At 43.4% G+C, this 17,134-nt stretch overlaps 1 protein-coding gene across 1 annotated transcript in view; it reads left to right on the top strand.

The window, feature by feature from the left end:
• Positions 1-17,134, top strand: part of LOC139566696 (zinc finger protein 236-like) — a 53,685-nt gene that overhangs the window by 34,193 nt on the left and 2,358 nt on the right. The window contains exons 12-15 of the mRNA XM_071387945.1: positions 6,883-7,147; positions 7,469-7,599; positions 11,929-12,096; positions 16,475-16,630. Of these exons, the coding sequence (XP_071244046.1) occupies positions 6,883-7,147; positions 7,469-7,599; positions 11,929-12,096; positions 16,475-16,630 (720 nt within the window). The remainder of the gene's footprint in view (positions 1-6,882; positions 7,148-7,468; positions 7,600-11,928; positions 12,097-16,474; positions 16,631-17,134) is intronic.

Genomic DNA, 17,134 nt, shown 5'->3' with positions numbered 1-17,134 from the left:
CGGCTGGCTTCCGGGTCGGAGGCGCGCTATGTTAAAGAAGCAGTGCGGCTTGGTTGGGTTGTGCTTCGGAGGACGCATGGCTTTCGACCTTCGTCTCTCCCGAGCCCGTACAGGAGTGGTAGCGGTGAGACAAGATAGTAATTACTAGCGATTGGATACCACGAAAAATTGGGGAGAAAAGGGGGTAACATTTTAAAATTTTTAAAAAGGTAGAACGTTTTCAGCCATCCACTTCCTTATGTCTGAAACACAGGCTTCTAGAGAGGGCAATTTTGGGGCTTCACCATGTTTCATTGAAATGTACAGCTGTGTGTCATCCGCATAGCAGTGAAAGTTAACATTATGTTTTCGAATGACATCCCCAAGAGGTATAATATATAGTGAAAACAATAGTGGTCCTAAAACGGAACCTTGAGGAACACTGAAATTTACAGTTGATTTGTCAGAGGACAAACCATTCACAGAGACAAACTGATATCTTTCTGACAGATAAGATCTAAACCAGGCCAGAACTTGTCCGTGTAGACCAATTTGGGTTTCCAATCTCTCCAAAAGAATGTGGTGATCGATGGTATCAAAGTCAGCACTAAGGTCTAGGAGCACGAGGACAGATGCAGAGCCTCGGTCTGACGCCATTAAAATGTCATTTACCACCTTCACAAGTGCAGTCTCTCAGTGCTATGATGGGGTCTAAAACCAGACTGAAGCATTTCATATACATTGTTTGTCTTCAGGAAGGCAGTGAAATTTCAAAATTCTTTGAGAGGAATGGAAGATTCGATATAGGCCGATAGTTTTTTATATTTTCTGGGTCAAGGTTTGGCTTTTTCAAGAGAGGCTTTATTACTGCCACTTTTAGTGAGTTTGGTACACATCCGGTGGATAGAGAGCCGTTTATTATGTTCAACATAGGAGGGCCAAGCACAGGAAGCAGCTCTTTCAGTAGTTTAGTTGGAATAGGGTCCAGTATGCAGCTTGAAGGTTTAGAGGCCATGATTATTTTCATCATTGTGTCAAGAGATATAGTACTAAAACACTTGAGTGTCTCTCTTGATCCTAGGTCCTGGCAGAGTTGTGCAGACTCAGGACAACTGAGCTTTGGATGAATACGCAGATTTAAAGAGGAGTCCGTAATTTGCTTTCTAATTATCATGATCTTTTCCTCAAAGAAGTTAATGAATTTATTACTGCTGAAGTGAAAGCCATCCTCACTTGGGGAATGCTGCTTTTTAGTTAGCTTTGCGACAGTATCAATTATAAATTTCGGATTGTTCTTATTTTCCTCAATTAAGTTGGAAAAATAGGATGATCGAGCAGTGAGGGCTCTTCGATACGGCACGGTACTGTCTTTCCAAGCTAGTCGGAAGACTTCCAGTTTGGTGTGGCGTCATTTCCGTTCCAATGTTCTGGAAGCTTGCTTCAGAGCTCGGGTATTTTCTGTATACCAGGGAGCTAGTTTCTTATGACAAATGTTTTTCGTTTTTAGGGGTGCAACTGCATCTAGGGTATTGCGCAAGGTTAAATTGAGTTCCTCAATTTTTGTCCTCTGACGTCCTTGGGTAGGCAGAGGGAGTCTGGAAGGGCATCAAGGAATCTTTGTGTTGTTTGAGAATTTATAGCATGTCATGGTTGAATTGCTGCAAAGAAACCACTATTAAAGGACACCAATAAGAAGAAGAGACTTGCTTGGGCCAAGAAACATGAACAATCAACATTAGACAAGTGGAAATCTGTCCTTTGTTCTGATGAGTCCAAATTTAAGCTTTTTGGTTCCAACTTCTGTGTCTTTGTGAGACGCAGAGTAGGTGAACGGATGATCTGCGCATGTGTGGTTCCCACTGTGAAGCATGGAGGAGGAGGTGTGATGGTGTAGGGGTGCTTTGCTGGTGACACTGTCTGATTTATTTACAATTTAAGGCACACTTAACCAGCATGGCTATCACAGCATTCTGCACCGATACGCTATCCCATTGGGTTTGCGCTTAGTGGGACTATAATTTGTTTTTCACAGTCAGCCGACCTCAACCCAATTGAGATGATTTGGGATGAGTTGGACCGCAGAGTGAAGGAAAATCAGCCAACAAGTGCTCAGCATACACTACCGTTCAAAATAAATCCTACAGTTGCCCCCAGTGTGAAAGGGTGTTCTTCCAACTGCACCAGCTGAAGATGCACCTGAAGGTTCACACGGGAGAGAGGCCATTCACCTGCATGCACTGTGGGAAGAGGTTCACAGAGACTAGATTCAGGATACACCAGCAGAAAATTCACACAACAGTAGTGTATAGTGATGTAATACTAGTTAGTTTGTCATTAATTATGTTGGTTTTGGATGTATAGGGAACTGGATGAGGTGAACTGAGGAAAGAATGAGTATGATGAGATAGAGTAGATGATATGGTGATGGTGTCTGTAAAAATGATTAACTAATGAAAAGTGACAACCTTGTCCTGTTGTTTGATGCTGGGGAGGGGTATGTTTTGTGTCTATCCCAACTCCCCCTGAGACACCCCTGGGGTCACAGCCAGGGATCAGCCATTATTGATGGTGACCCTGGAGCAATTAGGGTTAATTTTTACATTTGTATTTAACTAGGCAAGTCAGTTAAGAAAAAAAATCTTATTTACAGTGGGTTAACTGCATGTTCAGGGGCAAAATGACAGATCTTTACCTTGTCAGCTCGGGGATTCAATCTAGCAACCTTTCGGTTACTGGCCCAACGCTCTAACATCTGAAGATGTGTGTAATGTAATGTTGAACCTTTTCCAAAGTATTCTAAAAATGACTTATACTTAACGTAATGTGAGTATGACCATTTTGTTGAAATTAAATACAAAATTGACTCTGCTGAATGACTTGGTTATTTTTGTATCATTGCAGGGACTGAGTTTCCCTTATCTCAGTCGAACCAAAACATACTTAATTCTTTAATCAACGCATTTACTTTTTATCTCCCATAATGAACTCCAATGGCTCAATATTGTTAGGTACTTAAATCACAGTGTTCAAGATGGGGCTTGACAGTAGTTAACATTTTATAATGTCATGTTTCTATGTGTACAGCAAAGAGTTTCTTATATAAACTTTTATGCTTTTCTGTTAAATTTGTTATCACAGTCTGCAGTCAATGAGGACCTACTGATATCCAGTGTTGAAGGCGGGAGAGACTGGACCTCTGAAGCGGCTGGTCACAAACACTGGCCCTGGATCAGGACCCTGGATCAGGAGCCGTCCCTTTTCATTCCCGAGTCTGAACCAGGACTGAACCCCGAGGGACAGAGACTCCACCACCACACAGAAACACAAGCAGTGGACACAGGTGGACTGAACAACCTCTGACCTGGTGGTCATCAGAGAGACCGAGGCTCCAGTCAGGGATCCAGTCTGCAGCCCAGACCCTTCTCTTCACAGTCTCAGTGCAGTGATGAAGCAAGGCCTGAGGCTGATAGAGAGAGACCCTCCTGTTCCTATGATACAAACATCACAGTATCCATGATGAACTGAGCAGGTCATCTTTGGCTTTAGCCTTCACAGAGAGTGGTGGGAGTTTCCCCCTGGTGGGAGTCTAACAGGAAGCCTTTATTCCCCTTCAGGATCTTGTCTAATGCCTGGTGAATGGGTTCAAAGAAAGCCTGGACCTGGGTCTAGCCTTCCTAAGTTGCCTCATCGTTACCCCACCAATAAAGACAGGGTCAGGTTGAGCATTCATGTTAAGACAATTTCTTTCTCAATGTTCATAAACTGAACTTCACTTAAACTACTCTGTCTGTTACTAAGAATTTGTAAGGTTCTTATTGAAATGAAACAGACAGAGTCCAGTCTACAATTGTCAGCAAAGTTTATTCACGAGAGATCTGCTGTGCATTTACCAAAACGTCCCTTTTATAATATTCTCTTAACCTATGCACATACAGTATATCACAAAAGTGAGTACACCCCTCACATTTTTGTAAATATTTGAGTATATCTTTTCATGTGACAACACTGAAGAAATGACACTTTGCTACAATGTAAAGTAGTGAGTGTACAGCTTGTATAACAGTGTAAATTTGCTGTCCCCTCAAAATAACTCAACACACAGACATTAATGTCTAAACCGCTGGCAACAAAAGTGAGTACACCCCTAAGTGAAAATGTCCAAATTGGGCCCAATTAGCCATTTCCCTCCCCGGTGTCATGTGACTCGTTAGTGTTACAAGGTCTCAGGTGTGAATGGGGAGCAGGTGTGTTAAATTTGGTGTCATCGCTCTCACACTCCCTCATACTGACTGGTCACTGGAAGTTCAACATGGCACCTCATGGCAAAGAACTCTCTGAGGATCTGAAAAAAAGAATTGTTGCTCTACATAAAGATGGCCTGGGCTATAAGAAGATTGCCAAGACCCTGAAACTGTGCTGCAGCACGGTGGCCAAGACCATACAGCGGTTTAACTGGACAGGTTCCACTCAGAACAGGCCTCGCCATGGTCGACCAAAGAAGTTGAGTGCACGTGCTCAGCGTCATATCCAGAGGTTGTCTTTGGGAAATAGACGTATGAGTGCTGCCAGCATTGCTGCAGAGGTTGAAGGGGTGGGGGGTCAGCCTGTCAGTGCTCAGACCATACGCCGTACACTGCATCAAATTGGTCTGCATGGCTGTCGTCCCAGAAGGAAGCCTCTTCTAAAGATGATGCACAAGAAAGCCCGCAAACAGTTTGCTGAAGACAAGCAAACTAAGGACATGGATTACTGGAACCATGTCCTGTGGTCTGATGAGACCAAGATAAACTTATTTGGTTCAGATGGTGTCAAGCATGTGTGGCGGCAACCAGGTGAGTAGTACAAAGACAAGTGTGTCTTGCCTACAGTCAAGCATGGTGGTGGGAGTGTCATGGTCTGGGGCTGCATGAGTGCTGCCGGCACTGGGGAGCTACAGTTCATTGAGGGAACCATGAATGCCAACATGTACTGTGACATACTGAAGCAGAGCATGATCCCCTCCCTTCGGAGACTGGGCCGCAGGGCAGTATTCCAACATGATAACGACCCCAAACACACCTCCAAGACGACCACTGCCTTGCTAAAGAAGCTGAGGGTAAAGGTGATGGACTGGCCAAGCATGTCTCCAGACCTAAACCCTATTGAGCATCTGTGGGGCATCCTCAAACGGAAGGTGGAGGAGTGCAAGGTCTCTAACATCCACCAGCTCCGTGATGTCGTCATGGAAGAGGACTCCAGTGGCAACCTGTGAAGCTCTGGTGAACTCCATGCCCAAGAGGGTTAAGGCAGTGCTGGAAAATGATGGTGGCCACACAAAATATTGACACTTTGGGCCCAATTTGGACATTTTCATTTAGGGGTGTACTCACTTTTGTTGCCAGCGGTTTAGACATTAATGGCTGTGTGTTGAGTTATTTTGAGGGGACAGCAAATGTACACTGTTATACAAGCTGTACACTCACTACTTTACATTGTAGCAAAGTCTCATTTCTTCAGTGTTGTCACATGAAAAGATACTCAAATATTTACAAAAATGAGGGGTGTACTCACTTTTGTGATATACTGTACATACACACTAAACTTTGGATTCTCTCTTCTTCTCCTGGAGTCTCACCAAAGTTTATTACCACACAGCTGACAGTTCCAGTCCCCTCCAGATACGGGAAATCTGGAGGGGCTCTCCATGTCCTATCTTATCTCCCCAGAGTTACAGCCGAGTCAGGTTCAAACATAGTTTAATGATCCACTTTATTTCTTTAGGCACACACATACCTTCCTCTCTTCCCATGTACATGCTACATAACCTCTTTCTTATAGACTAACATTATTTATCAATACAGAAAAACAGGGAAGAATTCAATTAGTTATAGTTCTACGTTAAATGTATACATCATTTAGTCATAAAGATCATAACAGCTCACCAGAAGAAGCACCTAGCCTACAACACAGCACACAATCCCAACAACACCTAAACAATGGCTAGATGTCAAGGAGGGAGCTCAAAGACTAACAACCTGAGGGTGGTGCCTCCTGCTTCTACCTCCTCTGGTGTCATTGGGTCACAATGTGGGAGGCTAAGCATTAGGATGGACACTGACAAGCCTTATGCCTTGCCCACGTGTGGGAAGTGCTTTGCTAACGCAAACTACAGTATGTGAAGAAGCACCAGACCGTTCCCACCAAGGAGAGGCCCTACAAGTGTAAACTATGATACAAGACCTTCTCCTTCCTGACTAATGTTAACAGACATAGGAGTGTCCACAATGGAGAGAAATCGTAGTGGTGTGGCTTGAGTTTTATGCAGGGGATATCTGGGAACCATTCTTTAGCTGATATTATAGTTATGTGAAGTGTCTTGGGGTATGAGGGTAATTAACTAGTTAATAAGGGGTGTGTGGTTATTTGAAACAGGCTTGTGTAAATACCTGTTTTTAGAGAGACAATAAACCTGGGCTAGAACAAGGACAGTTTAATATTTACCTTACTGAGGTGATGTAGCTCGAATAAAGTAATTTATTTTCTACACTATTCTTGCTAACAGTTCTTTCTAAACAAGTCTGCGCTGAGCTTGAAATAGAATGATCATAGTACATTTGATTTGTAATGTAATAAGCAGTACCATAATTCAAAGAACAGCGCGCATAACTTAAAAATGTAACCACACCCTTTCAGCTACAATGCCAACCAATAAGATCCTTTCTCTTCAGTATAAACGGAAGTGAATAGTGACCAAGAATAATTTCCACATTAGCGTTTGTCGTTATTTAGCCGTGCATTAACACATTGTAATTCAAAATATGACTCATTTAACAGCATAACATACTTACACCAGGTAGTGTTTAATTCACGTTGGAGACAGGACTTGGTTGATAATTGTTCTCGGTAACTGCTAACGTTGGCTAGCGAATAATGGATACATGTATGGTTTTTCACACTCAAATAGCCTCCATCATGGAGGTGCTAGCGAATGCAGCCGTGGCAGAGATCTGTAAACTCGTAGACGACGACTACGCAGTGTTTCGTTTAGAAATTACTCAAAGCCAGAAAGAAAACAGGGCATTGCGGAGGAAACTACAGCTACTGGACCTGAAGGTATCACGGGAGCGCGTCCTCGCCAGTCGTCACAGAAGTGTCAAGATCGTCGACAGATACAGAGGAATGGCAGGAGGTAGGCCCTTTCCCCTATGCGCATGTGTGACTCGTGTTTACCACAGATGTTTATCACAGATGTGGTTAACCGGAATTGGGTCTTGGTCAGTTTTTTTAGATAGTATGCAATAATCCCCCTGATTACTAAGCCATCTTGCACAACAATATCACATTCTAACTAGTTTTTTAAAATGTACTGCATTTCGTTCAATAAATAGTATACCAAGAAGTTATGAGAAGTGTTACCTTACATCCTGGCCAATTCTATACAGTGTCATTAGTGTACTGTTGTGCAATGACCATAGTTAACCTAACCACCTCTTTTCCTCCAATCACTCAGGTGAAGGACATCTCACTGGAGGCCACAGGATTGTTGTGAAGCCAGCGGGACACAATACATGGAGAGATGACCAACCAATCACTGTTGATGAGGGGAGTAGAACCTCAACCCAGCACGTTATTGTGATAGAGGTCAGTGTAATAGTGTTGCATAAAAAAGTGTTACTTTGTAAATCAAATGTGGCCTGTTTATTTCAGCAATGCTTTCCTCAGCCATTCACTTGCTTACATGTACAGTGCATTCGGAAAATATTCAGACCTTCCCTTTTTTACCCATTGTTACATTACAGCCTTATTCTAAAATTGATTAAATACATTTTTTACCAAATCAATTTATACAAAATACCCCATAATTACAAAGCGAAAACAAGTTTAGATATTTTTGCAAATGAATATATATATATTTTTTAAACATACCTTATTTACGTAAGTATTCAGACCCTTTGCTCTGAGGCTCAAAATTGAGCTCAGGCCCATCCTGTTTACAATTATCATCCTTGAGATGTTTCTACAACTTGATTGGCGCCCACCTGTGTTAAATTCAATTGATTTGACATGATTTGGTAAGGCACACACCTGTCTAAACAAGGTCCCACAGTTAACAGTGCATGTCAGAGAAAAAAACTAAGCTGTGACGTCGAAGAAATTGTCCGTAGAGCTCTGAGACAGAATCGTGTCAAGGCACAGATCTGGGGAAGGGTACCAAAATATTTCTGCAGCATTGAAGATCCCCAATAACACAGTGGCCACTATTTTTAAATGGAAGAAGTTTGGAACCACCAAGACTCTTCCTAGAATTGGCTGCCAGGCCAAACTGAGCAATCGGGGGAGAAGGTCCTTGGTCAGGGAGGTGACCAAGAACCCGATGGTCACTGTCAGAGCTTCAGAGTTCCTCTGTGGAGATGGGAGAAGCTTCCAGAAGGAAACAATCTCTGCAGTAGTCCACCAATCAGGCCTTTCATGGTAGAGTGGCCAGACAGAAGCCACTCTTCAGAAAAAGGCACATGGCAGTCCTCTTGGCGTTTGCCAAAGGGCATCTAAAGGACTCTCAGACCATGAGAAACAAGATTCTCTGGTCTGATGAAACCAAGATTGAACTCTTTGGTCTGAATGCCAAGCATCACATCTGGAGGAAACCTGGCACCAACCCTACGGTGAAGCATGGTGGTGGCAGCATCATGCTGTGGGGATGTTTTTCAGTGGCAGGGACTGGGAGACACATCATGATTGAGGAAAAGATGAACGTAGCAAAGTACATATAGATCCTTGATGAAATCCTGCTCCAGAGCACTCAGGACCTCAGACTGGGGCGAAGGTTCACCGTCCAACAGGACAACGACCCTAAGCACACAGCCAAGACAACGCAGGAGTGGCTTCGGGACAAGTCTCTGAATGTCTTGAGTGGCCCAGCCAGAGCCCGGACTTGAACCCGACCAAACATTGTTGGAGAGACCTGAAAATAGCTGTGCAGCGACGCTCCACTTCCAACCTGACAGAGTATCTGGAGACAAGAATGGGAGAAACTCCACAAATACAGGTGTGCCAGGCTTGTAGCGTCATAGCCAAGAAGACTCGAGGCTGTAATCGCTGTCAAAAGTGCTTCAACGAAGTACTGAGTAAAGGGTCTGAATACTTATGCAAATGTTATATTTGTTTTTAATACATTTACCAACATTTCTAAAAACGTGTTTTTGCTTTGTCATTATAGGGTATTGTGTGTAGATTGATGAGGGGGAAAAACAATTTAATCCATTTCAGAATACGTCTGGAAAAGGCGAAGGGGTCTGAATACTTTCCTTATGCACTGTGTTTTGTGTGGTCCCCAGGATGAGTAGCTGCTGCTTCAGCAACAGGATCCTAGCATCATATTGATGAATTTTAAGGCCCAAAAAACTTGCATAAACACAGTGAATATAATGTAGGCTAGTGATGTGCGAGTTGACTCATTGCTCGCGCTTAGAACCGGGGGGCGGGTGGATTTAGTGTCATGAAATATTGTATGGGTTGAATGAAGAGAAAACAATGCATAAATCCATACATGTGCAATTAATATCTATAGGCTTCTTTCTTTTATTATATACATAAGCCAAGCTTTAGGGTATAACTGTACACGCGCCAAATAGGCTACACAATTGTTTGTTTCAACTACTGTGTTAAGATATCACGGGATCCGGCAGTCTAACAGGAGAGTTTGAGCACGAGAACAACCATAGAAAAAAATATGGTCCAAAATGTAAGGTTTTATTTAAAGTGCACTTTACAAGGTGAATATTTACAAAAATGGCTCAGAATGTATCAAAAAATTACGTCCTGGTAGCCTTTTAAAGTCGACAAATGACAAAAAAGTCAAAATAAAGAACAATATCATGCAATAGCAACTAAATGGCTACGAAAGGCAAAACGCATAAAGCCTATAACAGGCCAAAAAAAAACTCACACAACTGAGAATTTGTTTAGAGAACTTAATGTGTTGCTATCTTCACAGCAGTTCTACTGATAATGGTAAAGAACGGTCTTCTATACCCACAATATCCCCCTGCACACCCAATTGGAGAGAAACCATACCAATCCACACTAAGCGGATACATGGCTAGATCATTGTTGTAGACACTAAAAGGAAATCCGATAGACAAACTTAAATCATAATTTCTACAGTTATTGGTTAAGCAATACAATGGATAATTTTCTGAATATAGCATGACTCCAAAACGGGACTAACCAATGCAGTGACCGATTGCATGAGGTGTGAAGTGCGTGCGCTAGCAACACTGCTTGCCCGACACCAACGGATGGCAGGGAGCTCGGCCACCGTGATGTACTGGGCCGTATGCACCTACCCTCTGTAGCGCCTTGCGGTCGGATGCCAAGCAGTTGCCATACCAAGCAGTGATGCAGCCAGTCAAGATGCTCTCAATGGTGCAGCTGTAGAACCTTTTTGAGGATCTGAGGGCCCATGCCAAACCAACAGGTAGCCTATTACAATAAATTAAACTTGTAAAATAAAGCACATTCTTTCTTATAAACAAATGAAATAGTCCCGGAGTTTTACTTCTAATAGCACAAACGACTGGTGCACTCATAAGTGTAATGCACTGAACAAAAATGTCAAAGATTTTACTGAGTTACAGTTCATATAAGGAAATCAGTCAATTGAATGAAATTCATTAGACCCTAATCTATGGATTTCACATGACTGGGAATACAGACATGCATCTGTTGGGTCACAGATAAATAAATAAAAACAAGGCAGGGGCGTGGATCAGAAAACCAGTCAGTATCCAGTGTGACCACCATTTTCCACATGCAGCGCGACATCTCCTTCGCATAGAGTTGATTGTGGCCTGTGGAATGTTGTCCCACTCCTCTTCAATGGCTGTGTGAAGTTGCTGGATATTGGCAGGAACTGGAAAACGCTGTTGTACACGTCGATTCAGAGCATCCCAAACATGCTCAATGGGTGATATGTCTGAGTATGCAGGGCATGGAAGAACTGGGACATTTCGTCACGGTATCTCGGTGCATTCAAATTGCCATTGAAAAATGCAATTGTGTTCATTCTCTGTAGCTTATGCCTGCCCATACCATGACCCCACTGCCACCATGTTGCACTCTTCATAATGTTGACATTAGCAAACCGCTTGCCCAAACAACGCCATATACGCCGTCTGCCCGGTACAGTTGAAACCAGGATTCATCCATGAGAGCACACTTCTCCAGCGTGCCAGTGGCCATCAAAGATGAGCATTTGCCCACTGAAGTCGTTTACGACGCCAAACTGCAGTCAGGTTAAGACCCTGGTGAGGAAGATGAGCACGCAGATGAGCTTCCTTGAGATGGTTTCTGACAGTTTGTGCAGAAGTTCTTCAGTTGTGCAAACCCACAGTTTCATCAGCTGTCCGGGAAGCTTCTCGCAGGGGAATAAGCTGGATGTGTAGGTCCTGGGCTGGCGTCGTTACACGTGGTCTGCATTGGACATACTAACACATTCTCTAAAACAATGTTGGAGGCAGCTTATTGTAGAGAAATTAACATTCAATTCTCAGGCAACAGCTCTGGTGGACATTCATGCAGTCAGCATGCCAATTGCATGCTCCTTTGAAACTTGAGACATCTTCTACTACAGTAGAACACAGTAGAGTACTTTGATGTCCAAACTTGTGAAACAGACATCTATGATGGTTTCAAATTTTGTCTGGTCCTGATCAACCAAAGGTGGTCTTGTTTGGGGGCGGCGCTCATTAGAATAATAGCCAGTGTGTAGAATAATACCCAAATATGCAAAATACAGATATTGATGATGATGATCGGGACCTGTTAGTGGTAGTTATGTGATAAATGCACTGTGCTAAAAAAAAGTATATATAAAAAATGGTTAGGGAATTTTTCGAAACGTTAACGATCCCAATTTTAATTTAAATGTTCACACCCCTAACAGTTAATAACCTCATTTTCTTGTGTCAGTCGGCACATGCAGAGGCCTCGGGTCCTGGAGGATTCTCTCTGGTCAAGCAGGAGAGGACTGAAGGAGAGGACCCACGAGACAGCAGTCACATCCAGACTGGAGCAGCGGCTGAAGTGGAACTCCCTTCAGCAGTGCCCCAGCACAGGACCCGACGAAGCATCATTGTGGTCAGTGTAACGCCATCCTCAAGTCATAGACCGATACAGACTTTAACACTAAGGCCGTCACCGACAAAAAAAAAAAATCTTAGGCGACCTAGAGTTGTCTTTTCTTTCGATCAATCGATTGTGTTGTAATCAAATATATGCACTGAGCTTGTCTGATGCTTTAAGCGAACTGTTTGATGAAATAATTAAGACACACAAATGACTAGAGGGAGTCCGACCGCAATTGATTTGATTGTGCCGCCTGGCTGACTTGCTGCACTTTGTTAAAAATAAAAAAGACAGAGTGATTGTGTGACTAGCACCTGTTGTCTCTTCCTCTCCTCCCTGCTGCAGTGACCACCACAGAACATCAGTGTGTATAGCACTGTCTGTGTTGCTGAAGTTGCAACATAGCCTAATTACAGCCATTTCTGACTGAAAAGTTGTTACCAAAATCTAATTTGTTTAGGAAAAACATTCCCTCAACCCTTGCTGTCTTTATGTGACACATGCACGTGACCAATAGGGCCTGACCTATAGCATATCATAATCGCATCAATAAATAGGTTCTAGCAAACTGAATGCCGTAACTCATGTGACAGCAAAATGGATGCAGAGGACGTGACAAACTCAAAACGGGGAATGTTTACTGGCTGCGCAGGAGGTAAAAGGGAAGTCAGATGAATACATTTAACTAGTTGTGGAAAATACTGTAGCTCAAGAAAAATAAGGTATGAAGTAAGCGCTACGTGCCAAACAGATTACAGATATAATTTTTCTGACCGTTTTGGAACTACGTAAACAACACTAAATACATTATAAGGTACCAGAGAGTCTGTTGTAATGTTTTTTTAAGCCTTTATTTCTCATCTCCGAACTCTGCCGCTGCCGCATTGTTCTCAACACCAATATGCTGGTTAACTTTGCTATTATGCACATAGCAACATGGTCTAGGAAAAGGAGCCAATTCAAGAGCGCACTGATGTGTTTCAGGACCACGGACACCGACCACTATCCAATGCAGGAGAAAGCGCATTTGTTATAATATTTTTATTTGTGTTGCACCACAAATAAAGGGCAGAGATTTCTTAGATTACAGGGAAAGCTTAGAGACAAATCCAGAAGTTGCGAACCACACGTACACTCGCTCAATAAATAGGAAAGGTGCCTCTGCATGTTCTGTAACAAAGGCTTCAGCTGCCTCCAGAAGGTGACGATCCACAAGGTTCCACAAAGGGGAGAAACCCTACAGCTGTACCCAGTGTCATATGCGCTTCACCCATGCTGGTGACCTGAACAGGCACCAGATGGTTCACACAGGTGAGAAATCATTTGTCTGCCACTAGTGTGAGAATGCACATGCACTAGCTGAAGATGCACCAGAAGGTCCTCATGGGAGAGAGGATGTTCGCCTGTACACACTGCGGGAAGAGGTTCTCAGAGAGGAGTTATTCCACACTAACATAGAAAGTAGATCGTTTAGATCAGGGCTGCCCAACCCTGTTCCTGGAGATCTACTGTCCTGTAGGTTTTCAGTCCAACCCTAATTTAGCATATCTGATTCAGCTAGTTAAGGTCTTGTTGAGCAGATGATTAGTAGAATCAGGTGTGTTTAAATTAGGGTTGGACTGAAAATCCACAGGACGGTAGATCTCCAGGAAGAAGATTGGGCAGCCCTGGTTTAGATCAAACCATGCATTAAAGACAAAGATTAATGTGTTATTGTTAACAGAAAAGATCCACAGATGTATTTGGAATATGTATTTCAGATGTATTAGTGTTGAATATTCCTGGGTAGAACATTGTATCCAGACGTGTGATATATAAGGAATATACAGTGCCTTCGGAAAGTATTCAGACCCCCTGACTTTTTCAAAAAAAATAAAAAATAATCCTCAGCACACAAATTGGGCCGGAGATGGCTGCAGTTTTACGGGCTCCTAACCAATTGTGCGTGTTTTTGCGTTATTTGTAACATATTTCTGCCACCGTCTCTTATGACCGAAAGGAGCTTCTGGATATCAGAACAGTATTTACTCACCTCGTACTGGACAAAGATGTTTTCTTTAACAAGTCGGACGCGAAGGATTTACTTCAGACACCAGACAAGGCCCAAATCCCCGTCATTCACATGAAGAAGAGACGGCGATATAGGGGACGTAGGTTGGGGTGCCTTGTAAGAATCCAACGACGAGTAGTTAATCCACCTCTACCATCAGTCCTATTATCATTGGATAGATCTAGATGAACTAGATGAGCTCCGATCAAGACTATCCTACCAATGGGACATTAAAAACTGTAATATCATATGTTTCACAGAGTCGTGGCTGAACGACGACATGGATAACGTACAGCTGGCTGGGTTTTCCGTGCATCGGCAAGATGGAACAGCTGCCTCCGGAAAGACAAGGGGTGTCGGACTGTGTCTATTTGTCAATAACAGCTGGTGCATGACATCTAATATTAAGGAAGTCTTGGAAGCACTATTTAGTTGTAAATGGCCATAAGCAAACAAGAAAATGCTCATTGAGGTGGCGCTCCTTGTGGCCGGGGACTGTAATGCAGGGAACCTTAAATCCGTTTTACCTCATTTCTACCAACATGTTACATGTGAAACCAAAGAAAAAATAAACTCTAGACCACCTATACTCCACACAGAGACACATACAAAGCTCTCCCTCGCCCTCCATTTGGCAAATCTGACGATAACTCTATCCTCCTTCATCAAAAAGTGCATCGATGACGTCATCCCCACAGTGACCGTACGTACATACCCCAACCAGAAACCATGGATTACAGGCAACATTCACACTGAGCTAAAGGGTAGAGCTGCCGCTTTCAAGGATTGGGACTCTAACCCGGACGCTTATAAGAAATCCTGCTTTGCCCTCCGACAAACCATCAAACAGGCAAAGCGTTAATACAGGACTAAGATTGAATCGTACTATACCGGCTCTGACGCTCGTCGGAGCTTGCAAACTATTACGGACTACAAAGGGAAGCACAGCCACGAGCTGCACAGTGACACGCGCTCACCAAATGAGCTAAATGACTTCTATGCACGCTTCGAGGAAAGCATGAGAGCACCAGTTGTTCCGGACGACTGTCTGATCACGCTCCCCGTAGCCGGTGTGAGTAAGACCTTTAAAAACAAGTCAACATTCACAAGACCGCAGGGCCAGATGGATTACCAGGATGTGTACTCCGAGCATGCTCTGACCAACTGACAAGTGTCTTCACTGACATTTTCAACCTGTCCCTGACCAAGTCCGTAATACCAACATGTTTCAAGCATATCACCATAGTCCCTGTGCCCAAGAACACCAAGGTAACCTGCCTAAATGACTACTGACCCGTAGCACTCACGTCTGTAGCCATGAAATGCTTTGGAAGGCTGATTATGGCTCACATCAACACCATTATCCCAGAAACCCTAGACCCATTCCAATTTGCATACCGCCCCAACAGATCCACAGATGACGCAATTTCTATTGCACTCCACACTGCCATTTCTCACCTGGAAAAAATGAACACCTACGTGAGAATGCTATTCATTGACTACAGCTTAGCATTCAACACCATAGTGCCCTCAAAGCTCATCAATAAGCTAAGGACCGTGGGACTAAACACCTCCCTCTGCAACTGGATCCTGGACTTCCTGATGGGCCGCCCCCAGGTGGTAAGGGTAGGCAACCACACATCTGTCACGCTGATCCTCAACACGGGGCCCCCTCAGAGGTGCGTGCTCAGTCCACTCCTATACTCCCTGTTCACCCATGACTGCATGGCCAAGCATGACTCCAACACCATCATTAAGTTTGCCAACGACACAACAGTGGTAGGCCTGATCACCGACAACGATGAGACAGCCTATAGGGAGGAGGTCAGAGACCTGACAGTGTGGTGCCAAGATAACAACGTGATCAAGACAAAGGAGATGATTGTGGACTACAGGAAAAGGAGGGACGAGGACGTCCCCATTCTCATCGACGGGGCAGTATTGGAGCAAGTTGAGAGCTTTAACTTCCTTGGTGTCCACATCTTTAGTATACATCATATCTGATCTCACCCTATTTGGCATACACCAGACAGTGCTTTATCACCATTATAGACTTACTAAATATACCTACACATACTCACACACTAACAAACACCTACTGTACACGTCAAACTAGTTTAGTCAGGTGTTGTCTGATGACTTGACTTATCATAGCTGACTTATTTTTACCCACATCATATTTATGTCCACTATGATGAGTTTCACAACAACAAAATAATGATTTAACTACAGTACAGGTCTCATGTAGTGGAGATGGGTAAACACTCCATGTTGAAAGTGTGTTTATTATCTGTGTGTGCGTACCTGAGAGAGTATGTCTGTATCACCTGTCTCTTCCAGGAGGAGGAAGAAGGTCCAGAGGTGCAGCTGGTGAAGCAGGAGGGTCTGGGGAACCTTAAGGGGACCATGGTCATGGAGGACAACCAGACTACACCTTCTCCTGAACCCACAGAGGAACCAGCTGAGCAGCACAGGACCACACACAGTCTCACTGAGGTGAGCCCACTGTGAACTACTGTCTGAATGGTATTAGGTCAGGGTCCATATCCACAAAGCCTCTCAGAGTATGAGTGCTGATCTAGGATCAGTTTTGTCTTTTAGATCATAATGAATAAGACTATATAGACAGGTGAGGACCTGATACCCGATCAGCACTTCAACTCTGTGGATACGGGCCCAGGTATTGATTCAAATTGTCTTAAGTGTGGCACCATGCCTTTGAATTATCAAACCATGAAAGAGTGTCAAGTAATCAAATCAACATGTTTACATAGTAGTCTTAGCAATCCCTCATTGCGTTATCAGAAGATGCTCCATAACAGGGCGCAAATATCCGATTTCAGTAACACTTTACATGACACCTAGCATCATGACACATTTACACATGTGACATATTACATTATTGTATGGCACCTACATAAGTGTCAACCCACATTTATTCAACTGTGTTTTTTCCCTGCCAAGAAGTTTTTTAGTTTTTAAAGTTTTTCTTAGATCCTT

Source organism: Salvelinus alpinus, chromosome 39, assembly GCF_045679555.1.
Source record: "Salvelinus alpinus chromosome 39, SLU_Salpinus.1, whole genome shotgun sequence".
In the NCBI taxonomy this organism is placed as follows: Eukaryota; Metazoa; Chordata; class Actinopteri; order Salmoniformes; family Salmonidae; genus Salvelinus; species Salvelinus alpinus.
This window is presented reverse-complemented; position numbering and strand designations above follow the sequence as displayed.